Consider the following 25337-nt stretch of genomic DNA (forward strand, 5'->3'; position numbering starts at 1 on the left):
CTCCTGGTGCTTTTGAGTTTTTATTTTTTATTCAAGAAAGTCAGTGTGCAAAGCAAAGTGTCACAGAGCCACATGACTAATGTGGGATTTGAACCCTGGACCTGTGGATCACAAACACAGCCACTCATCACACTGAGCTAACTGCTGGTTACTACAACACAGCTTTTCTGTGCTAGTTGATGTTAGTGTGGAATGCAAAGTGTCAGTAAAGATTTGTCGGGGTTCGAACCGGCACACTTCTACTAGGTATACTACGGATATCATTTGACTTATCCGTTGGTCCACTGAGGCACACAATCATGGGGAATTTCTGTGCTGCTTTAAAGTTGTCCTTCTGAAAGTCAGTGTGCAAAGCAAAGCATCACAGAGACACATGAATAATGTGGGATTTGAACCCTGGACCTGTGGATCAAAAGCAGAGCCACTCGTCACACTGAGCTAAAAAAATGACAAAATGACAAAAACGATGGGTTATAGCCCATGTTTTTTGAAATTTTGAAAATAAAAGTTAGCCTCGTTTCTCATCATTTTGGACCATGGGCTATAGCCCATATCGTACGGCATACTATAGCGCGCCGTTTTTCATCATTTTTGAGGATTTGAAAAAAATGACGAAATGACAAAAACGATGGGTTATAGCCCATGTTTTTTGAATTTTTGAAAAAAAGAGTTATCCTCGTTTCTCATCATTTTGGACCATGGGCTATAGCTAATAACTCTGAGGACCCCCGTAAAGAAGACCCCTGGTTTAAATGAACAAAGTGAAGGCTCCATACATTTATAAACAATACAATTTATTCACAAGTATATTCAGTATTTCTCATGTTTATTCTTTGTATGTCCCCCCTCCCCCCAAGCTTTTTACACTGTGGACAATTAATCTAAATTCAGCCCAAAATTTACAGGCAATATACAACTTTCTCCATAGGGAAAAACATAATTATTATAAATAGTCATTTCAGAAAGTACTGTAACCCCTTTAGCAATAACCTATTTTGTTTTGCTACATAATTATTAACTGTTTGCTTTAGATCTAGCCAAAATATGAAAAGTTACATGGATTTAGATTCTTCCACAAATTTGCATTTGAATACTTTGCAGACCTATAATAAAATAAAACATGAAGTGCCTGTTTTAATAACAGTACAGTAAAATAATAATAATATTACGGGGGTGGAATACTTTCCTAAATGACAGTGATATCAAAGTGGAAAGTGGTCTGTCATAGTTGACCCATATACAGTACTATACATGGTCCCAGAAAGCTATAGAATAAACAAAAGTGTACACAGGGAAAACTATTCCATCTGCAGGTGAAACAGGCAACCATTATTGTATAAAACAAAAAAACATTAAGTGTTAATGTATATTGTATACTTACACTTGACACAGGAAAAAGGAAAAGAAAACAAGTGCTCTTTTTGTATTCAGTCACAGATTTGATACATTCTGATCGACCACTTCCAAACCTGAATTCTCCTTTTCATAATGTTTCCAACCAAAAATGTCACAAAATGTGGACATATCACTTGAAAACAGGGCATAAGGCTAAATCTTTTCATGTCCTGCGAAGGACTTTTCTACTGCAGAACTGTAAGTGAGGCGAGTCCCCCCTCCCATTTGAGTTTAACGCAATACCACTTGTCAATCAGTAGTTGTCCTACCTGAACATAGGATGTAAATGTGCTATTGTATTGTATAACCATAAAGATTGCAGCGTTTCCCAACCTGTGGTATGCACCCCTAGGTGCGACATGACATATTGGGCTATATCTTGCACCACCCCTTAACCCTTATCCCTAAACTTATTTGCCATGTTTTACTATTTTATAAAACATTTTAAAATAGTTCAACTTGCCTTTCTACAAGCTCACAACGTGCCGATCTAGATCGGCTAGTTGAACTATTTTAAAATGATTTTCAAAGTAGTAAACAATGGCAAATAAGTTTAGGCATAATGGCTAAGGGTGGTGCAAGATAGGGCCTTGTCTGTTTAGAGGTATAGTCCCAAATTTTAAACATGTTGCACACAATCAAAAATAAAATAAAAAGTTGGAAATTGCGTAAATAATACATTTTACAAGATTTCTCTAAAATGTTTCATTAAGAGCAGAAATAGCTGATCTACAACCCACATGTTCATTGTGACGTGTTGTGAGCTTGTAGATCGGCTATTTTTATCGTATGAGAAGTAAATAGTGCTTATTGCAGTTAACATGGTTGAAAAGAACAAGAGTGTGGGTGCATGCGCGCGTGCGTGTGGGGGGTCTCAGCTTTTGTCAGATATAAAAAAGGAGGCAGTCACTGTTTTAAGCTAGGGGAGCCCTGCAGTTGTGACCTCTGTTTAGCTTCTCAAAATGGGGTTTTCAATTTATCACAGTGCTATAATTGTAAAGTTTCATGTCTAATACATAGAGATGGATAATTTCTCTGTGCCAGCCATTTCATTAGTTTTCAACGTCTGGTCCTGACACTGGGCCAGACAGAACCACACCTAATAAAGCTCATTGATAGCAGAGCTATTATAGGATGCTATATGTACGTAGCCTCAGTGTTCTGCTGGTCACTACTTCTGCTTCGTTGACGACTGCGTCGCTCAGGCAGAAATCGGTTCCTAGGCCTACATCAAAGCATAAAAATTAAGCTTTGCTGCGGTATAATTAACCATGTGAACCCTAGCCTCCCTATTCTGGTCATGCCATAATGTGCCGACATTTGGTGAAAATAGGCAAACATTCTGCAAAGAAATTAGGAGATCTACAGTATGCGCTCAAATTTAGCTGTGAGCTTGTAGAGCGGCTATTTTCAGCAAAGAGATGTGTTATAGTGGGGGAAAATGAGGGTGCCGAGTACAGACCCCTGGTCAACAAAGCCAGGGGTCCGCAGTCATCCTCTCCAAAGACAATCAGAATTTGTAAGTCAATGAAAATTACCCTAAACTGTAAACACCCAATATGAAGGGGTCAGAAATCTTGTATGTCCAAAACTTTTCAGACTCAAAAAGATAAAAGATAACCTTCCAATGGAACCAATGTAGTTGTAGTAGTCACAAGCTCCCTTGTTACTCTTTTGTCAATACTTTCCATTGGTTCAATATTTATAAACCCCACAGACAGACAACTCTTTATTTTTAATGCTCTGTTTGTTGTTTTTGGTTTTATATGTTGTTTGTTGTTGAAACCTTTGTATTGCTACTACCCTGACTGGACACATCCTCCTCGAAAAATAAATGTTGTATTTCAGCAGAACTTTTACCTGTATAAAACGTGACGATACAAGGTTTCTCTGCCCAACCAAATGTTGGCAAACCTCACCTTCTGTAAGTAAACACAATGTAAGTAACATCAACTGCTGATGTGCAAAGATGAACCACATGGACATAGTGACATACTAGTGACAGTGAGTAACATAGTGTGACATACAGTAGTGTCTCTTAGACATGGACAAAGTACAAATACAGAGCATTATTTTTGTTGTGTAAGAAATGAGGAATTCACATCATAATGGCATGATTGTCCTTTAAGCATAACTCATATAGCCATCACTAACTAGTAAATAACTGCCATTTTCTGTGTACAGCAGCACAGCGTCTTCCTTTTAATAAAATGATGATAGGGTTGTCGCCACTCGCCACCCGACTAGACTTGATATGGAACTTCATAGTGTCCACAGAACAGTTCAGTTATCAATAGTCTCCACATTTGTATGCAGATTAAATCAAATTCAAAGTGATCTAATGCAGTGGTTCTCAACAAACCTTTTTCCATTGTAATAAATAGTTTGACCACCCCATAACTCTGAGAGTGAGGGAACAAATGGAACCAAAGTTACCAAACGCACCTGTAAAGGGCCATTCACACTGGGCACTAGAATGATTCTATATCGTTCAGCATTGCATTCTTTTAGAGTTGGTTTGAACTCTGCCATCCACTTGGGTCCTTTTGGTTCCATTTGTACATTCTCAGATCAATAAGGGTCCATTTGGTTCCTAACAAATAACAATCATATCATATCTATCATAACTATCATATGTCAAAACAAATGTGGTGACATCAACTTCAAATAAGTATGAGCAGAAAAAAGAAAAGTTTACATTCATTTTCCTCCTCGTTTTTTTAGGCCATTGTGGCATTCTCACGGCAGGGGGTGCAAGTGCTGCATGATGCAGCATTACTGCATACTGTAGTGTAGTACTGTATACCACACAGCAGGGCTCAGAGAGGGGGAGAGAGAGAGAGAGAGAGAGAGAGAGAGCGCGAGCGAGAGCATATCATATCTATCATAACTATCATATCTCAAAACAAATGTGGTGACATCAACTTCAAATAAGTATGAGCAGAAAAAAGAAAAGTTTACATTCATTTTCCTCCTCGTTTTTTAGGCCATTGTGGCATTCTCACGGCAGGGGGTGCAAGTGCTGCATGATGCAGCATTACTGCATACTGTAGTGCAGTACTGTATACCACACAGCAGGGCTCAGAGAGGGGGAGAGAGAGAGGGAGAGAGAGAGAGAGAGCGAGAGAGATAATTCCAATCCAGGCCCGGGTTTTCTCTCTCACCCGCCGGCCACGTGCCTCCACTGGAGAGGAGGAGGAGCTTGTGATCACATTTTCAGTGTGCTCTGTTATGGCGCCATGCACACCCTGGGCTGTATTTTGCGTGTCTTAAGTACCAGGTCTTATTCCCTAACTTGAGTAAACTAAAGACCTGGAGGAGTGATCAATGCTCTTTGGCCACGCAGAATAGCCAAATGGCATTGATCACGCCTCCAGGTCCTTAGTTTACTCAAGTTAGGGAATAAGACCTGGTACTTAAGACACGCAAAATACAGCCCCCTGACTCTATGCTGTCACACCAACAACAGTCAATGTACACTTGGTTGTGCTCCGTGTTGCACCCATATACTCTAAGGTTGCACCCAGAAAATATGTGAGCTTGTAGATCAGATATTTTCAGTGCATGACACCGGCGTGCAACGTTTAAGTATAAATCACCCTAACACAGTGTACAGACAGACTCAGGCTACTAGTACTACTGAATGACACACACACAGACGTGGATCTGTGCCAAATGAATGGTATCTAAACAGATATTGACATGCAAAGGGGCCGGTTTCTTCATGCCTCTGCTTTTGATATCCCCACCCTTCATTATGGCTTGTGGGGTTAAAGTTCGGTTTTTATCCCCGTCAGATAATTAATCTGAATTCAATACATGCATTTCCTTTCGCAAAATGTAGACGATGTTTGATATCTATGTTTGATAATATCATAATTTAAGTTAATGTGAACCACATTAACACCTCACAGCCAAAAGAGGAAAATCAAACCATTCTATAAAGTAGATTGGAGCTTGTAGATTGGCCATTATATTTTACAGGGATTAAGTGGTTTAGAAAATGAATGAACAGTGGCAACAATTGGGTTTTGTTCAGAACTTGTCACAAGGCCAGCAGTGGTGCTAGCCATCCTCAATAGAAACGGAGCTCCAAATCGCTCTCGTCATTATAAACTACTGCTCCAGTATCTGCAGCTGTACGTGTGAAGTGAGGAGGGGCACATGAGGATACCTTATCTCTATGCATCCTCGTGACACCAGCTAATACCTGGACTCTCTACCGCCATGCATCCTACCACGTGATCACATGACCAGCGCAAGCCATCGGCCTCGCAGACACCCTCTCTGCTTCGGTATCCAGATTTGCATTCACCTCTTGAGAAAAACCACAGGGAAACAAACGTTGCAGAAACTGGTTTATGTGCGTCCTTTTGGAATGTTCCGAGTTTATCTTCAGCGGCGGTTAATGCTTTTCGAGTTGTAATGCAGTTAGTTCTGCGGATCGGCATGTCTCCTCTCCAGCTCCTCCTCCCCCCCCCCCCCCCTCTCTGTGGGCTCGGTGGCCGTCTTGGTTATGATGGGCCTTGCGGTTTCCCCCACGGCCTGGAGGTGGGCACTTCACTGGGCGCGTCTTCGGCCCGCCTGCCTGGCGGCCTGGTTCTGACAAGGCTGGGGTTCAAGCCAGCTTCAGGGTGCTGACGGGGTAGGAGGGCATGGTCACCATAGTCATAGTCTGACCCACCAGCTGTGGGTGGTGGGCCACCACCTGGGTGCCCACCGCCGCCTGCTTGCCCACCATGGTGGTCGTGAGCTGGCCAGGCACTGTGCCGTTCACTTGCGCGTGGGTGAGGGTGTGTGTGATGTGGCCCAGCATGGCCGGCAGCATGGCCGGCTGCAAGGCCGCCCCAGGCTGCGGGTACAGGGTGGGGAGATGCTGGCTCAAGTGGGCGACCGGTAGAGGGTGCACCGTGATGTGGCCGGTGGTCAGATGCACGCCACCGGCCGTGGCGGAAGGCACCAGTTGGGAGATGTGTTTAGGACCCCCAGCCTGGATGTAGGGGTGAAAAATCATTGATAATTGATAGTATTATACAACTAGAACGGTGCAATTATGGGGAATTGCCAAGTGTGGTTGCAATTTCCTTCGTACAGTATGATGATGAATGATGTATTGACCCACATGAGTTTATAAGGAATAGAAAAACGTAAAATAAAGTAATAAATAAAGTCAGGCAAATACTATAGTCTGGTTGCCTACTGCCACACTAATAAGCAATCCGTATTTTGGACATATCATATACACAAAAATAAAAAAATAAAACATAAAGGTTCCACGAGGTTCCAACATGTCTCAAGCCTAAATCAGGCTAGTCCGGTGCATCTCAGAAGACACATGTAAAGTTGAATGAAGAAGGCACAGGGAGCAACTCAGATGATTGGAGCCTTTTTCTTTAATAGAGGGTATGTGCGTGACATCATCATACCCCGGCCATAAGTTATGCAGGAGTGTCATAAAAACTACTTTCTGGTCTTAACAGCCCACACATTTAAACAGAAAAATCATATCTGATTGCATTGAATGACGTTAAACAACATTAAACTCACTTTGCCACTCGATTTGCCACTAACTTTATGCGTGTGCATACCCTATATACAGTAGAACAGGGCACAAGGCAAGAATGACAGTGTTTGGATGTCTATTACATGATTCATCAAAGAACAGAACAGCTTTGACAAAATTAACCAGACAAATTAGCCAGACAAAGTGTACAAAGCAGCCAAGAAAATGGTTGTGGACTTTAGGACGAGAACCAGGCCACAACACCATCCTATGACCATCGACGGCTCAGCCGTAGAGAGGGTAAAAAGCACCACTTTTTTGGGAGTGCTGCTGACGGACAACTTGGCCCCGAGCAGCAACACCACTGCCATCATTAAAAAGGCCCAGCAGCGTCTCTACCCACTCCGTCAGCTGAAGAGAGTCGACCTGCCTGTCCCAGCCCTGACCATGTTCTATAGAGGCACTATTGAGAGCATTCTCACCTATTGTTTTACCTCCTGGTATGGAAGCAGCACGGCTGAGGAGAGGAAAAAGCTGGACAGGACGGTGAGAACAGCCAGTAAAATCATTGGTACCTCACTGCCCTCCCTGGCAGACATATACCAGCAAAGGTGCATCAAGAGAGCAACTGGTATCACTAAGGATGCCACCTCTGGGAAACGGTACAGGAGCATCAGTGCCAGGACAGAAAGAATGCGGAGAAGGTTCTTTCCCCAGGCAATCAGGCTCCTGAACTCTAGCCCAGTGGTTCCCAAAGTGGGGTCCGGGGACCCCCAGGGGTACCTGAGGGAGTTCCAGGGGGGACCCATCTATTTTGTTCATGTTCATAAAGTGCTAAAGTGTTTAAAGCAGTGGTTCCCAAACTTACATTTAGACGTCTACATTTAGACGTCTACATTTAGACGTATACATTTAGACGTCTGTATACATTTAGACCAGTGGTTCCCAAAGTGGGGTCCGGGGACCCCCAGGGGTACCTGAGGGAGTTCCAGGGGGGACCCATCTATTTTGTTCATGTTCATAAAGTGCTAAAGTGTTTAAAGCAGTGGTTCCCAAACTTACATTTAGACGTCTACATTTAGACGTCTACATTTAGACGTATACATTTAGACGTCTGTATACATTTAGACCAGTGGTTCCCAAAGTGGGGTCCGGGGACCCCCAGGGGTACCTGAGGGAGTTCCAGGGGGGACCCATCTATTTTGTTCATGTTCATAAAGTGCTAAAGTGTTTAAAGCAGTGGTTCCCAAACTTACATTTAGACGTCTACATTTAGACGTATACATTTAGACGTCTGTATACATTTAGACCAGTGGTTCCCAAAGTGGGGTCCGGGGACCCCCAGGGGTACCTGAGGGAGTTCCAGGGGGGACCCATCTATTTTGTTCATGTTCATAAAGTGCTAAAGTGTTTAAAGCAGTGGTTCCCAAACTTACATTTAGACGTCTACATTTAGACGTCTACATTTAGACATATACATTTAGACGTCTACATTTAGACAGTGTCCCCCTGAGTGCCTTCCCAGTGCCTCCCCAGTGCCTCCCCAGTGTCTCCCCAGTGCCTCCCCAGTGTGCCCCTGAGTGCCTTCCCAGTGCCTCCCCAGTGTGCCCCCCGAGTGCCTTCCCAGTGCCTCCCCAGTGTGCCCCCCGAGTGCCTTCCCAGTGCCTCCCCAGTGTGCCCCTGAGTGCCTCCCCAGTGTCTCCCCAGTGCCTCCTGAGTGCCTGCCCAGTGTCCTCCAGTGTCTCCAATAGCAATACAAGAGCAATAATACAAATTAATCTTAATGTATTAATCTTATTAATTAATGAATCAAATTAATTAATTAATTAATCAAAATTGCGGCCTGTGCCCAGCACCATGCCAAAGCTTTTTCCTGCAGGAAACACTGCTTGTGGTTGTAAATATATTGTTATCCGTGTTGCGAGGATGAGAGGGTACCTGGAAAAATATCTACCCCAAAAGGGGTACCTGGTCCAAAAAAGTTTGGGAACCCCTGCTCTAGCCTCCCTGGCAGATAGGACATGAACTGTGATCCATGTTCTGTTTTTTTAAATGGTTTTAAATGGTTTTTTATTCTATTAATCTTTTTATGGATCCCTGTAGTTTTTAGGACTTATTTATACTTAGTATTGTCTTGCACTGATAATTTATTATTGTACGAGCCTGTGCTGTCTTTTAACTAGGAGAAACGTAATTTCGTTTTTTTCTGCTGCTACAGTTGGAAATGATGACAAAATAAAGCAATCTTGAAATCTTGAAAGCAGAGTGTGGGTGGTGTATGTCATGTACATGTCAACCGCCACAGAGTGTAGTGTTTCGATCTGCTACTTTTAATGCTTTTGAATTTGAATCCTGAAAAGTAACAGTTTCGGACATACTGTATGAGGTTTCCACCTAGGTGACCTCCAATGCATTGCTTTCCAAAATGACGTCATAGCCAGCCAAGTCTATGGCCTTTAATGTTTGTCTAGGCCAGGGCAGTAAATGACAACGTAAGACGTCATCTGGTTGATATACATCTTGTAATAAATGTATTTAATTTTTAACAGACATGAGAACATCAACATGGACCCAAAAATCAAGGTGCCCGTCAATTCACACAAGTGTGATTTTTGTTATTTAAGCACAGATCAGAGTTTCATCATCTGAACAATGGACTCAACATAGGAACGTTTTGTTCTTTCATAGAACAGATGCAAGGCAAGAACACAGCGGTCCTGTGTCTATTAAATGTTGTCAGGTCAAGACCCAGACTGCACCAATGATACGCCATGCAACTCCTTGCGAGTAGTTACATGAAACCATTATCCCCAATGGCAGTTGCAAGGCATTGCATTGGTGTGGTTTGGGCCTAAAAGACATTGAAACATTGCCGTACTTGCCTTGTGCCCTGTTCTATTAAAGGAAAAAAGGCTCCACTCATCTGAGTTGCTCCAGTGCCTTCTTAATTCAGCTTAAAAAGGTACTAAACGAAAGGTTTGTCAGTAATGAAGATAGCCGATTCATTGGAAGAAAAAAGGCGGATTCTCAGTTATTTGATTTATCTTAAAAAGGACACAATGGATTATTTACAGCCCTTACCTGGATGACGTGGTTGACCGCTTGGATGACCGAGGTGTGGGAGGCTGCGGTGTGGGCGATGACGGTGGGCTGCAGGGTGGTGTGGGTGGGGAGCACGGCCTGGATGGGTGCTGGGGTGGAGGTGGGGGCTGCAGCGCTGGGGGTGTAGGGAGCGGTGGGCTTACTGGACAGGGGCTGCTGGGGAGAGAGTGTCACAGGCCGGGACGGTGGAGGCTGAAGAGGTTGGCGCTGGATGGAGACGTGCTGTGTGACCAGTGTGGTGGTGGGTGGGATGGACATCAGGGTGGGGGCCACATACGGCTGCAAGGCTTGAGTGGTGGTACTTGGTAAGGCAATGGTGGTGCCAGGGGCAGGGGGCGGCACTCTGGGGGCAGGGGAAATCACTCTGGGGGCGGGGGGCGGCACTCTGGGGGCGGGGGAAATCATTCTGGGGGCGGGGGAAATCACTCTGGGGGCGGGGGAAATCCCTCTGGGGGCGGGGGAAATCACTCTGGGGGCGGGGGAAATCACTCTGGGGGCGGGGGAAATCACTCTGGGGGAGGGGGGCGGCAGTCTGGGGGAGGGGAGCGGCAGTCTGGGGGCGGGGGAAATCACTCTGGGGGCGGGGGGCAGCACTCTGGGGGCGGGGGCATCGTCCAGGTCATCGTCCATGAGGTCTTCCCCTTCTGCAGGATGACAACCAGAGGTGGAAAAAGTATTTTTTACTAGAAGTAAAAGTATCAATACTGCAATGTGACATATCGTTATCGATGTACTCTGTAACAAGTAAAAGTTGAATAAAAGTACACATGTATTGGTATCAAAATGTACTTAATTAACGTGTATTTCATGAAATCCCAGGTGGCCAACGCTTTTTTGAGCTTTCTATTCATTAATAATCGTCTCAATCATATTTACCCTAATGCAGTGCCAGGTCGGCAGCTCTGTGCTCAATTTGTTTTGCCTGTTTCAAGATGGCGGCCTGACACAATGCTGTTATCTCAAAATTACGGCTCAGATTGAGCTGGATAAAACAAACCACGCACCGATGTTAGCGGCTCAATACTAAATCCTGTTTACCGCACGTTTAAATTATTAATGCTTCTAAAGACTCTTAAGTACAAAAGTAGAAAGTACTCATTATGCATGGCATCCCGTTTCACACATTTTCAAATGTACGGTATACAATGTCTAAAAGTCGTTTGAAAAAAGCAGATCTACAAGCTCATAATGTGTCATATCGCAACGCATTGTGAGCTTGTAGATTGGCTATTTTCAAATGACCGAAATATAGGGCTGAAGTGGTTCATATATAATCAAAATCTGCAAAGTAACTAGTAAGTTGTCAAATAATTGTAGTGGAGTAAAAGTACAATATTTGCCTCTAACATGTAGTGGAGTAGAAGTAGTATAGTATAAAGTATTGGAAATTGGAAATACTAATTGTACTTTCCACCACTGACGATGACAACCTCAACACATGACATATGGTCTGTAATAACATCTGTTTTCAACATACAAACACTCATATGGTCTGTAATAACATCTGTTTTCAACATACAAAGCCCAAAGCTGTAGAACGGTGGTTCTAAATGAGGGGTTTCCAGGGGGTGGAAGTTAGGAACCAAATGGACCCTTAAAAGTTCTGCAAGTTCATGGCCTAATTCATACCTAACTTTTTTCCTTCAGATTATTATTATTATTTATTAAATACTTTTGGGGAAATGTCGGAATTGTTTTTAATCTATGAAAATGTGTGATTTCTTCTGAAATTATATATATATATACACAGTATGAATAAAGGTGTTACTTGTGACCCATAAACAGTGCGGTAGAAGGTACCTGAGGCTGTGGAGGTGGAGGCCTGGTCCTCCTCAGGCTGCACCGTCTGGCGCAGCACGCGCTCCATCTCCATCACGTCCATCCACTGGCCCAGCTCGTTCTTCAGCTCGGCCAGACGCTGCTGCGTGGCAATCTTCTCGCGCGCCAGGCGCTCCATCTCGTGCTCATACTCCTTCTCCTTGCGCTTTAAGGTCTGTATAATAACACACAAAGCAGAGGGGGGAAAAAAACATCAGACAGGACATCAGAAAGTGATATGGGTTTTGGAGTGGACCAGCAGCATTGACATGTGCCGGTCAGAGTGATGTCTGACCACTAGTGGTCAGTTGTCAGTCCCTTTGTATGCCCACTAACCCAGAGGTTCTTAAACATTTTCATGTCAAGGACGGCCAAATTGATCTGTATTTGGCCGCAACCCCACATCAACCTCCAGTCCACACAACCTCAAAACATTTCGCATCACAAGATGTTGAACTTGTGAGCAGCTTGTAGATCGGCTATTTAGTATTAAATGGGGTTAAAGTGATTAAACTGCTTTTGATGCTATGTTAACAAACGTATAGGGAACCCCATCAAGGAACATCATTTGCTTTGCAAGGATTGTTTTTTGGTGGTGGTGGTGGTGGTGGGAGGGGGGTTCTTGTCAGGTCAGAGGAAGAGGTTTTAATCTTCTCTCGTCCCTTTGTCAATATTCATAACAACATTGTTGAGTGGCTCTCCTCTGCAACGGAATGACATTCATGATCATCCCTTTTGACTTTATGAATTAAAGCTCATAAGCTCTTATGAAAGCCACCAGCCAGCCAAAAGGACTCTAAGCACCACCAACAGTGCCTCTGAAATCTTCCTTTCTTCCGCCATTAACTCCTCGTTGGGGAAATATGTTTTTTCCTATCCTATTTTGTAAATCCATGATAATCTGCTTCAACATAATCCATGTCGCAACAGCCATGACACCATGTAAACATATTTTCATAACACCCTCGATGGAGAACACAGTTCTTCATATCGCTGTTATCGGTGCAGAAACCTCATATCTCCATACTTTTTTTTTCTTAAATTAAAGACGGGGTATAACAGGTATTATAGGCTACTAGGAAGATTTATTTCAAAATAGTGTACAGAAATTGTTAAAATTATGTTTTTATGTGGCCAGCCACACCCACAAGTTTATTAAAACACAATCAGTGCCGGAAGTGCATCAAAATAGAAGCTCCGGGGTGCCAGAGTTGTCTGATCGCTTTTACTCTGAAAGCCATGAACCGGAAACACTTTCTTAAAAAAGTTGACTTTACAAAGTGACCTCACAATCCCCGATCATCTTAATTTATTTATATTGCTCCAAAAAGCGTTCATATTTTGCGGGAGAGACGGATGAGGAGCAGAAATGAAGCACCAGCATATCGATCCTTTCATCACCACGGAGAGCGCCCTGGATTAGGAGATACGAGACATTCTTTCCGCCGCGCTAACATGGGAGTCAATGACAAGCTAATAATTGCACAGAGCGTTAGCATACGGCAAGCGAAAAGCGAAATGCCAAAAAGAAAAATAGGAAAAATTCTGAAAATTCTTATCTCGCCCCGTATCTTTGAGGGTGCGCTAGGACGGCCACACACGTCGAAGGCACCTCTCGGTTCCAATCCTTATGACGTTCAGGCGCGTCCTATGTACTGAAACGGTTAAGTATACCCTGGCTCTGTCCGAGCACGGAAAAAGCGTTATAGCGTTTGTTCACCACCAAGTGTCACACACAGACAGACACACAAAGGCCAGGGATGAGGGCTTGTACAGTACAGTACAGTACAGTACAGCAGTGTTTCCCAACCTTTTTTGTCCCAGGGAACACTTTTCATAGCCTAAAAATCTTGGGGAACACCTAGGGGGGGGGGGGGGGGGGGGGTTATATATATATATATATATATATATTGTTGTAAACAAGTGTAATGCTTAATTGGGTCGTCCACTCACAGTTAACAGTCTTTGTATTGAGTTTGTGCTTGAAATGTACTGTAATTCTACAAACTGTTAATAAATATTTCAATCAATCAATATATATATATATATATATATATATTAAATATATATAGTAAAACGTCTTTGATACCAAACACATTATACTTTTGACAGAGTAAAACTTCTTTGAACCCAATATACATTTAAAAACACACATGACAGTACTCAAATAACTTTAAAGAGAAAGAAAAGGACAGAGACAGTGCCTCAGTTTCATCAATTTATTTTTGAAAACTCATTTACAAAATATAGCACACACATGTTCAATTTGTCAATGCAAAGTAATACTTCTAAATAAAAAAAGAGTTGTAAAAACATGTCTTCAATGCGTCGGCCAATTGTGTTATTTGAGAGCGGCACATTAGCTAATTCCTTTGCAGCATCTGGTGTCACCAAGCCCACACCGCCCGCAAGTTTGAATGCATCGGCTATTACTGTTTCTGCCAATGTATGTGGCAATTTCTTCTTTGCCAACATCTCTGCGATTTGGTAGCTTAATTCCAGTCCTTTTTCATTAGTCTTTGTGGTACTGCGCATCAAGAGACTTGCCTGCTTCGCTGTGGTTTTCTCCTTTTTTTCTTTCAAACTCACGAAAAAGTTTTTGTCCTTCGTAGCGAGTTCAACATGAGTAGTATCAAGGTGACGCTTCATCTTATTGGGAACCATGCCGCTGTTTGCAAGCTTGAATCCACAAACGATGCACAGCGGAATCTGGTTAGTTGTATCCCCAGTAAAGGTGAAGCCAAACTTCATGTAGTCATCGCGGTAAAGTCTGGCAGTGGCTTTCTTTGTAGGCGTTGCGTTAGTAGTAGCCGCCGTTGTTGCTGCTGCTGTTGCTGTGCCGTCGTCAGGTGGAGGTGACTCGGCAGCGCTGTGTGTGCTGCTGTCGGGTTCTGGTGGTGTCTTTCTGGAGGGAGCGAAATTAAGCGTCTTCTGGGTGCATCTCTTTTTGGCTGCTGGTTCCATGCTGCTGTAGATGTAGAATGACTGCCAACTTTCTGTGCCCCATTTATACAGGTAAAGGGCGATTAGCATTAACATTCCTATGGCCGATGGTCGTTAGAGTCTATTGTTCCGCCCTTGTTGTTTTCGCACGTCTGCGTGTTACAGAAACAACGACGCAACAATAGGAAGCCTGCAGCTCAATAGCTTTTGCTTTCGGGGGAGCGATAGTGTTAATTTAGTTCAAATCAGGAGGAACACTTGGAGACATCAAGAGGAGCACCAAAGCTCCCCGTAGCACAGGTTGGGAAACACTGCAGTACAGTACAGTACAGTACAGTACAGTACAGTACAGTACAGTACAGTACAGTACAGTACAGTACAGTACCACTCACTTCATTGAGGCGGCCATGAAACACGGACGGAACAGAGCATATTCGTCTGATATGTGTGTACAGGGCCTTAGAATGACTTGCCTGCTGGCTGAGGGAAGACATTACATTTTGACCTTCAAGCAATACCACATGTCAACCAGTAGTGGTCTAAATGTGTCAATAAATGAAAGAGCAGGGAGACCAAATACAACCGTTCATTACATTACATCAAGATACAGATTGGTCCAAATGAAACGTTTGTTCACCACTCTCTCAAGTAATGGATTTAAACGGATCATTATTAGACCACTTGAAGAGGGAAGGAGCAACATGTCTCTGTCGGGTGGAAACCTCGCAGTATGTCCAAAACTCTTACTTTTCAGGATTTTAATTCAATAACAGCAAAAGTATCAGATCTACAAGCTAGAAATGTGTCGCTTCGAGCTTGTCGATGTGCTACTTTTGCCATTTTTATGTGAGGCTGTAGTATGATCAAGTAAGGTGTTAATTTACGGGGAAAAAACCCACGAAAAGTTAAATATGGAGATAAGAGATTTCTACCCAGCAACAACGGACACCAAAACATTGACGTTATAAAACTCTGTTTCTGACTGAAACCAAAACGTTTTTGCTACAAAAGCCCCAATTTGACGAGAGGAAAACAACAGACTCAGAGTAAACTGCACATGATGAGGAGGGCAGGGAGGTGGAGTCAAACATGGAAAGTGGGCGGATCTTCCAGGCAACAGCTCTCTGTGACCCAGTTTCCCGTAAGAGGTCAGCTGATACAGGAGATCCAAACAAACTGGTGTGTGTGTATGTGTGTCTGTCTGTCTGTCTCTGTGTGTGTGTGTGTGTGTGTGTGTGTGTGTGTGTGTGTGTGTGTGTGTGTGTGTGTGTGTGTGTGTGTGTGTGTGTGTGTGTGTGTGTGTGTGTGTGTGTGTGTGTGTGTGTGTGTGTGTGTGTGTCGTTGTGGAACTCCCCTGCAGCAAAGCATGGGAGATGCAGTCCAACAAAACATTTAATAGAAAACTCAAACGGAACGGACCATTTCAAACATTGTGAAATCATAACAGAATGTATGACTTCACACAGCCAGATGCGTACAAGTTTGACCCGGGAAGTGAAACCTACTGTATACAGCTATTGCTGCCTTCAACCTTCAATCCTTCTTCAAATCCTTTTTCCCCAGATCTGAAAGTCCTCAGTGTGGCACTAGTGGTTAATTACAAAACAGCTGTCATTAATTGTGACTTTGTCCTCTAATGATAATCTATACAAACCCTGAGCATCAGTTAGACTACTTGAGTCTTCTCCCCCCGGAATACTATAAGGAGGATGAACCTTTTACAGATTTTTAAAAAAATATATATTTTTTCTCCCAAGATATACAAGGAAAAAGTCTAGAACGTCCTTGAAATCACAACCGTCCTCCTGTCTCTAGGCAGGGCTGTAATGTGTGAAATCATTGCTCTAGCTCTGTTTCCGGGCGGCTGAATGACTCACAAGCCATAATAAAAGGCATTTACCCGAAGGCTGGACTTTCTGTTAAGAATGGTAAGATGAACAAGGAGTATGGGAGTACATCATGTCACACATGGAGCAATTTGTGCGTGCAAGATTAGTTATTTGTCAATGCGAGAGAGACCTGGCTGTGTGTGTGTGTTTCTACTGCAGAATATTGTCTCTGTCGGCTGGAAAGCTCATCTTTTCAAAACTGTTACTTTTCAGTATTCAAACATTTAAAAATAACAAAAGTAGCATATCTACGAGCTCAAAACGCACCACTTCGCGCCGCATTTGAAGCTTGTGGATCTGCTACTATTGTGTGACGCTGTAGCATGATCAAGTAGGGCGTTAATTTACCAGAGGAAAAAATAAATTAAAAAAATAATAATAATAAACAAATAATCTGTGTTCAAATAAATCCAACGTAGATCATTAGGTAGTCATACCTAATTAACGCTCTGGTTAATACTTTTAATTGGTTCAATATTTATAAAACCCACAGGCGACCACTTTCACTTTCAGAATAGTTCGAAAATAGCAAATATAGTCAACATAACTAAAGAAAAAAGCCTGATACTGTTGTACGACAAAGTACTAGGTTATTAATCTACAAATAAATAATACAAAATAAATAGCGTATGGAGATTAAAGGTTTCGCACAGCGACATCGACAACGTATAAATAGCTATGAGGGACAAAAGGCCGGACCCGCCTAATTCAGCACCTGTTTGTAGCCCTGATCCAGGATTAGAGTTAGTCCTGGACCCCTTCCCACTGGGACAGTAGTCACCAAAGCATGCAAACACAACATACTCCACAGGTTTATGACAGCTCCTTGCTGTCGGGCATGTCTGTATTTGATCTTGAACAAAAGTAGCAAAACCAGCTGATCTCAAAGCGTTTTGAGCTTGGGGGGGGGGGGGCAGAGCATAGCTGAAAGAGCCTGCCTGCATGGGGAACCACGCCCCCCACTTCCCAGTTTGTCCCCGGAACGATTCCAGGCCTGGCCAGCAATGTGTGGAATGTGACTGGTTGAACGAGACACATAACCCTAACTGGGTTGAGCTGAAACCCAATTTCGTCCACATCAGCAAGTAGGTCAATACTTAATTTTTTCTTCTTTTTTAACACATTCCCTCTCCGTTACCCTAGGCGGGATCGTGAGGCCAGTGCCACTGAAATGTGCGAAAAACCAAAGAAGAAGAAGAGTAGCGTAGCCCTCCACAGCTGTAGTGTAGCCTAGGCTGTGGATGATTGCCCAGAGGATTGATGTTTTATAAGCTCCCAAACATCGTACTTTGAGTAGAAAAACGACTAATAAACACGTGCTCAGCCTGCACGCACGTTGGATTTGGATGTAGGCTGTTTCTACCATGCAAGTAAAAAATAAAATAAAAAATATTATTTTTAAGAAACCACGCATGCACGCACGTATGCATGGCCGCCCAACCAACCACCCACCCCCGGCCCACACTACCCCCCACCACAACTTCTGTCTCCAACATGCCAAAAAAGCAGCTTCTGAGTTTCGGCAAATTAGGTAGTACTCAAGTCAAGTGGCCCTTTTTGTTGCTATGGCAACAGCTGAAACCCCTCAGTAACCTCATAGTATCAGCTCTGATGATGTGCATGTACAGTATGACTTATAATTTAACAGTATATCACTGACTTAATTTATACTTGTGCATCGTGCACTGAGAAAAAAAAAAGAAGCTGATCTGATTGTACGCAACTAAGTATTAATGAGGCATTGCATACTAATTAACACACACACACACACACACACACACACACACACACGCACGCATACACATTCACCTAAAGAACCAGTGAAAGACTGCAGAAAAGAAAAATGTTGGTCCATTGTAGATTCATGATACAGAAACAAGACTATCTCTCTCATCCTGAATGCCTTCACTGCTCTGCTCTCCTGCCCACATGCAACAGCAGGCAGTGTGGCATTGTACACAGCTGTGAATGCCACCGATTATGAGTCATCAGGCATGACGCACGCACACACACACACACACACACACACACACACACACACACACACACACACACACACACACACACACACACACACACACACACACACACACACACACACACACACACACACACACACACACACACACACACACACACACACACACACACACACACAGTTCTTGCTGAGTTAAGTGCCATACTCTGACATTAGATTCTAAAAGATTTGCAGGGCGAGACAGCAGGAGCGGAGGGGGGGAGAAATGTATATGTACAATGAACGTAAATAAAAGTTTGAAACTATGCATGGAGATTGGAGATTTAAAAAGCGTGTGTGCACTCCTCAACCCAAACGCATGTGAAAATATGCTTCCGTTAGTATGCATGTCATGGCCTTTAGCCACCCCCTTGCAGTCAGTGGCATGATGCTGCTGGGTCTGAGCTGACCCAAACTATATTACACCGACCAGACGTCTCTGCTTTACGTCCCGCTTTCAAACTGGGCGTCCCCTGCAAAACACTAAACACAGTCAAGCTGGGCTTCCCCAAGTCCATACAAAAAAAATGTGATCCCAGTTTCCAACATTCACTAGTCAATTGTCCCGGTTTTCACCATGTTGCTGGGTGTGTACTGTAGTGTACATAGATCATGTGTCATGTTGTGTTCTGGTGAAAGAAATGTGCATTTTAGTATTAAAGTAATTGCTCTCTATCCTGATGAAAACACTAGCAAGGCTATTTTTGCTATTCGTCTGTGTCGGGTGGAAACCGCAAATGTCCATAATTGTTACTTTTCAGGATTCAAAAACAGCAAAAGTAGCAGATCTACAAGCTCAAAACCCATCGCCTCGAGTCACTCGTGTCTCGAGGATTCTGCTACATTTCATGCTTTTGTGTGACGCTACTATGATCAAGTAGGGCGTTAATTTATAAAAGAAAGAAAAAGTTAAAATATAGAGATTTCTGCCCGACAGCAACCAATTGTTGAAATCGGGTAGTTATTTCCAGAGTAGTAAAAGATGGGGGCCATAGTTTTGTACTTTCCATTTTGTATGTGTCCATGTCTGTGGAGTTAACATTACTCTAATCTAAACCCAGGTATGGTTATAATATGCAAATATGTCTTCCCTGTGTATTTTTGGTTTCTTCCTGAAAGTTGAAAGCCTTTGAGTCAAAAGGCCTAATCGAAATATACCGCCCCTCCCCTTATTATCATACAACAGCTGTGGGTGAGGCTTAAGGTGGGTCAGGTCAGGTGGGTGGCGCTAAGGTGAAAAACAGCTATACTTAATGAACTGGTGGGTGTGGCCATGGGTGGGCCATGGGTGTGGTCAATCACGGCAACGCTGGTGGTGCATAAAGACTCGCCCCCGCCTGCCTCCGATTTCCCCCCTCCTACTAGTAGTAGGGCAGTACTAGTAAGAAGCTATAGGTTATGTAGCGTGCATCATGACACCTTGTTATGTAGGAGCCGAAAGAACAACGTGGGGAAGTCATGTCATAGCAGGCAATGCTAGTATGAGAGGAGGCTCCAATTACCCTTTGTTTCCTCTTCATGGAAGAGAGGTGAGGAGGCCCCGCCTAGAGATCCTGTTTGTGTTTGACAAGAAGTAGAGCAGTGCACGAGGACAGACTGCATCGTGTGTGTGTGTGTGTGTGTGTGTGTGTGTGTGTGTGTGTGTGTGTGTGTGTGTGTGTGTGTGTGTGTGTGTGTGTGTGTGTGCATGCGTGCGCGTGCTGTGCTACTATACTTGTGAGGAGCAAATGTACACCATAAGCATAGTACCAGAATTTGAGGAATAGACATTCGGAGGACACATTTCACAGTCCTCACAATTTGAGGATTCCACACTTGATTGAGGTATCGTGCACCAGAAACAGCCGATCTACAAGTTCACAAAGGGTCGCAGCAGCACGATGCGCTGGGTAGCTTTCAAATCAGATTTTGGCTTCAAAGTTCAAGTTTTATTTAAAAAAAGAGGTAAAACATGTTTTTTTACTAAATAAGAAAAAAAGGGGAAAAAACATTCATTCATAAAATCATCGCCGTCTTAACATGTTGCTGTCCTCACAAGTATAGTAACACAAACGTGTGTGTGTGTGTGTGTGTGTTAGGTAAACACTGTTCAGGCACCATCACAAGCATTGGGAGTGCTGAGCACATGGCCCCGCAGGGGGGAGGAGGGGGGGCAGCCTGTACATGCTGTACTCACTGACTCACAATTGCAGCAGCAGCCAGAGACACACTGCGCTAGGCGGGGGCTTTCTTAAAGGGCCGGCGGCAGCCAAAAAGCCACGTTGCAGACATTTTACAAATGCATTGCAGGGTAGCCCCGCCCCCCGCCATCCTCTGGGGTGAATCATATTACTTTCTTTTTTTTTTTTACACATTATAAGTATAGGTCACAATCACATAACTGTACTGTACTGTACTGTACGTGTACATGTACGACCTACAAAAGCCTCTCATTGACCCGCACACACACACACACACATATATGAATTATATATATTTTCATGGGCATTCAACGTGGTCTATCTACTGTACCGGCACAGCCTTCTTGATCTACTGCCATAGGTGATATTTAAGTGATATGAGCGGTCCTTCATATTTTAATAACTCCTCAGAGTTATGAAACTTTGCACGCACACACACACACACACACACACACACACACACACACACACACACACACACACAAGAAATGAGAAGCCTTTCTCCTTACATAAAAACAAATAAACTGCTTGATGATTGTCAAGCAATAATAAAGACCTCTCTGCTTTGCCTCGGGATCTAATCATCCTGATTAGATGTAATAATGTCTCAACCTTGCCATTAATGATCCCTGGCATAACTTATAGTGGTTGTATTTTGTCATCCCGCTCTTCTATTAAGACATTTAGATCGGGTCAAAGGTCATGCCCCCCCCCCCCCCCCCCCCTGGCACGCAGGCTGTTAGCTCAATGGTAAAACAGAATAATGCAGATTACCATGTTTTAATATCCGGGTTACTCACTCACAGACCTCCATTGTAAGAAACGGAAACTGTGATTCCGATCGCGGAAGTGGCTTATGTGTCGGCTCAATAAAAAATCATGGGACTATTTTCAAGCGGATTTTCCTCATAAAGAGGTAGAATTACGACGCTTTGATGCTTCAAAGGTAACTGTAAACACTGGCAGTAAGCGTAACATGTCATTTACACTATAAAGCACGGTAACATTTTTCTTGCACTGCTACCGACACAGCTATATCATTTAAATGTATCATTTAATGTGTCAAACTAAGATTTGTTTGTTTTAGAGAGAATATTGTTTACTCTGTTGTTGGTCCCAGAACGCCATAACAAAAAAGCCATAACCCCAGGTTGAGGTCGAAGACAAACTAAGTTTTTGTTCATTGAGAACATCAAAAGTAGCAGATTCACAAGCTTGAAACACTGCACAAACCAACGCGTTTCAGGCTGGTCGAATTTGAATCTTGAAAATTAACAGATTTGGACATGGTTTCCACCCGACATAGACGATATCTAGCTCTCATGGATCTTACAGACCAGATTATTCAGGCATTAGACTAGTATAGACTATAGAGCTTGAAGCTCACTCCAGGCTCACACAGCTGCCATCATGCTATTCTGCTGGCCTGACCAGCCGGACGGCTGCATGCACGTCTTGTGACTGCTGCTAACCATAAACCCTTGTATTACTGTGCCTCCAAGCTGCAACAGAGAACTGACTCAACAATCAAATATTTGTCCGTAAAACTGTTTTGGGGTCATGTGTGAACATGTCTTCATTCGTTTCTCCAATTATGTGTTCTTGGTTGAGTAAGTGATCCTAACGTTCCTTTGGTCTGGATGTTGCTAGAGCTAAAAGTCCGTCGGAACATTCTATTTGGCAGACTCTGTAGCTAGTAACAAAACTCTTTCAATCATGCCATTTTATGCCTTACGGCGGTGATATTGTGCAGGCATGAGCGGTGCTTTATATTTTAATAACTCCTCAGAGTTATGCAACTTTGCTCCTTACGTGCGCACACAAACAACTAAATGCGTGTGATTATTGATGCAACAATGTCTGAGGAACCATATCAATTTTTCTTTTTTTTCAAAACCCTGTAGTCGCTCCGTCACAACCCTGGTTCCCAATGAAATATGTTGTATAACCTACAATCCTATAACCCTACAACCACCCTTCATTTCCCAGTTGAATAGCAGTTTTTCCTCCCCCGCTTTCAGACTGAATGTCAGAAAATGTCAAGCTATCAGTACAAGTGTAATTTAGTATTCAGGGTAACCAGGCCACTTGGGACTAGGCATGAATGAGATACGGTAATAATCCATTTTCAACCAGACGCAATGATCAAAATAATTAGGTTACACACTTACAACACAGTATATAGTTGTTGTTTTTCAAACTGGCATCCCCTATTTTGAATGAGTCATTAAAAAGGTGAAAGTTATCCAATATATATATACACCGGTATATATATTTAAAAAAATTACTTATTTTTTATACAATATACATAAAATAGCGCTTTAAAAGGTGGTGAAAGTGATATTTCTGGTGGTCCAAACCGAGCCTCTATATTAGTATAGTAATCATTGCTTTAGAGTTTGTTCAGTAACAACTAACAGGGGTCTCCCCGTCTCTCCAGCTCTTTAGTAAACAGAAAATAAATAATAAATATATTGGGATACCAATTTTATCCAATAAAAACCCCATTCATCAGTTTCAGTGTTGTGGTGTTTCAGTTCCAATTTTGAGTTATCTCTACCGATTGGATGAAATCGTTATCCTAACCTGAAAATGTATTTTCACAGCTAGACTCTAGCTCTTAAGTAAACTGTGAAAATAAATATTCAAGTAAGGCTAGAGAGAAGGAGAGACCCCTGTTACTGAACAAACATACTATAACAACAGAATAGAGCGCTATTTAACACTTATTCTAAACGGCAGCAAATATCACTTAAGCACATTTAATTTAGGGGAGGGGGACATGAAAGGTTTGAGAAAGTAGAAAGTAAAACAAAACAGCATAGCATCTCTGACTGTTCTGGTTGGGTCTCTCTCTCTCTACATGGGAGACAGTGTTGAGCCACAATGCTGGAGAAAGTGGTTCAGTTGGCTCCATCAGGGTTCAATGGGAAATGGAGCCTCGTGTTTACCACTGCGTGTCCACTGATGCCCCGCCTGTTGGCAGCACAGCACAGCACAGCACAGCACAGCACAGCACACCACACCGGTACGGCCAGCCCTCAGTGCTGCCGTGTCTGCTTATTATAAGCCACTTTTACCTTTTCTTCCCTTTCTTGTATGTAAATATTGATAATTGGACTTTCTTCCTAAATGTTGTTTAAACCAGTGGTTCTCTAACATTTCCATGTTAAGGAATGTCAATGTATTTGTCCGTGTACCCCCATTTGAAAATATATTGTCTTTTGTGCCATCCCATACAAGTTTTGTGTTACAATATTTGTTTCCAAATATTTAACTTTTCTTTTTAAATAGCAGATGCGTGTCATGCGCCGATGTGACATGTTGCGAGCTTGCTATTTTCAAATAACCGATGCACATAGGTTGAAAGTGCTCAAGTGGCCTATAACAGCCGCTCCTTTGTTTTCATAGACCTGGGTTTCTTATTTATCCCGGGAAACCTGGCAACGCGGCCAGCCCCATGCCTCAGTCTCCGTCTACTCAGGGGGAGTGGAGGGGGTGGGGTGGGGGGTGACGTCACGCGGCTCAGGCTAGCCATGTGCTTGCTGCTCATGTGGCCGGGGTGCTCGCTCACTTGGTCGGTGGCGCGAGAGAGATAGACAGGAGGAGGAGCTCTAGTAGGACAGCATGGCCTCAGTCAGCCCTGCTTTACTCCTGCAGTTCGGAATGAGGACAAGAGCCACGGAAGAACAGTCCGTAGTAAAAAACAAATACACAAATAAATAAAAACCTTGCAGGTTTAAAATGTTTTAGAGCCATGGAGACTGATCTATCGGCCATTATTTTACATTATTTTGATGACATCGGTATCGGCAATTATGCTGAAGACACCCCTCCCGACTCATTACAAATCTTCCCGAAATAGCCCTATCTATAAGCTCCAATATTGGTTATATTTGAATTAGGGCTTAAGTGGTGTGTGAGATTACTGAAGATATTTCCCCTTCTTTTTTTTCGTGCGTTTGTGTGGTTTGCAGTGCAGCTCAGCGCAATAATTTGCTGAGTCATTCCCTTCCACAAAATTGCACGAAACCAGGAAGGAATGAAACAAGGAAACAGGACTTAAAAAAATAATAATCACGTGGCCACTTGGCCGAGGCCCTCTCTGGGTGGGAGTCGGATAGAATCCAGAATTTCCCATGAGCCCGGGGGTTGCAATCAGAGACACTCTCCTCGCTTGCAGAAGAGCACAGAACTTACGTAGGACGAATCAAATCAAATAAAATGTTACGCTCAGCCTAAAGCTGCTTGTTCAAGCCTCTCCTTTGGTCAACTGCATAGACCCTGATCCCCCCCAACCCCCTAAAAGTTAAAGGGAGGGTGTGTGTGTGTGCGTGCATCAGCCCCGGGACCACAGAGTAGAACAGAACAGGATGTGCTTCTGCGTTCCTCTTTCCTCAAAGCGTTGCTTCTCTCACAGTAGTGCCACAAGCATCAGACTGACCACTATACGGAGGCAGCATGGGAGTGAACATGTGACACCAGTTAAA

At 43.3% G+C, this 25337-nt stretch overlaps 1 protein-coding gene across 1 annotated transcript in view; it reads right to left on the bottom strand.

The window, feature by feature from the left end:
• Positions 1 to 773: 773 nt before the first annotated feature.
• The window catches only part of LOC308321030 (max-binding protein MNT-like), a 52416-nt gene continuing 27852 nt past the window's right edge, over positions 774 to 25337 (bottom strand). Inside the window, exons 5-7 of the mRNA XM_080771811.1 lie at positions 11801 to 11993; positions 9980 to 10644; positions 774 to 6385 (exon numbers count right to left, since the gene is read on the bottom strand). Coding sequence (XP_080627937.1) covers positions 6014 to 6385; positions 9980 to 10644; positions 11801 to 11993 — 1230 coding nt within the window. The 3' untranslated portion in view covers positions 774 to 6013. The remainder of the gene's footprint in view (positions 6386 to 9979; positions 10645 to 11800; positions 11994 to 25337) is intronic.

The sequence above is a fragment of the Protomyctophum bolini genome (assembly GCF_963924005.1).
Source record: "Protomyctophum bolini genome assembly, chromosome: 9".
NCBI classification, from domain to species: domain Eukaryota; kingdom Metazoa; phylum Chordata; class Actinopteri; order Myctophiformes; family Myctophidae; genus Protomyctophum; species Protomyctophum bolini.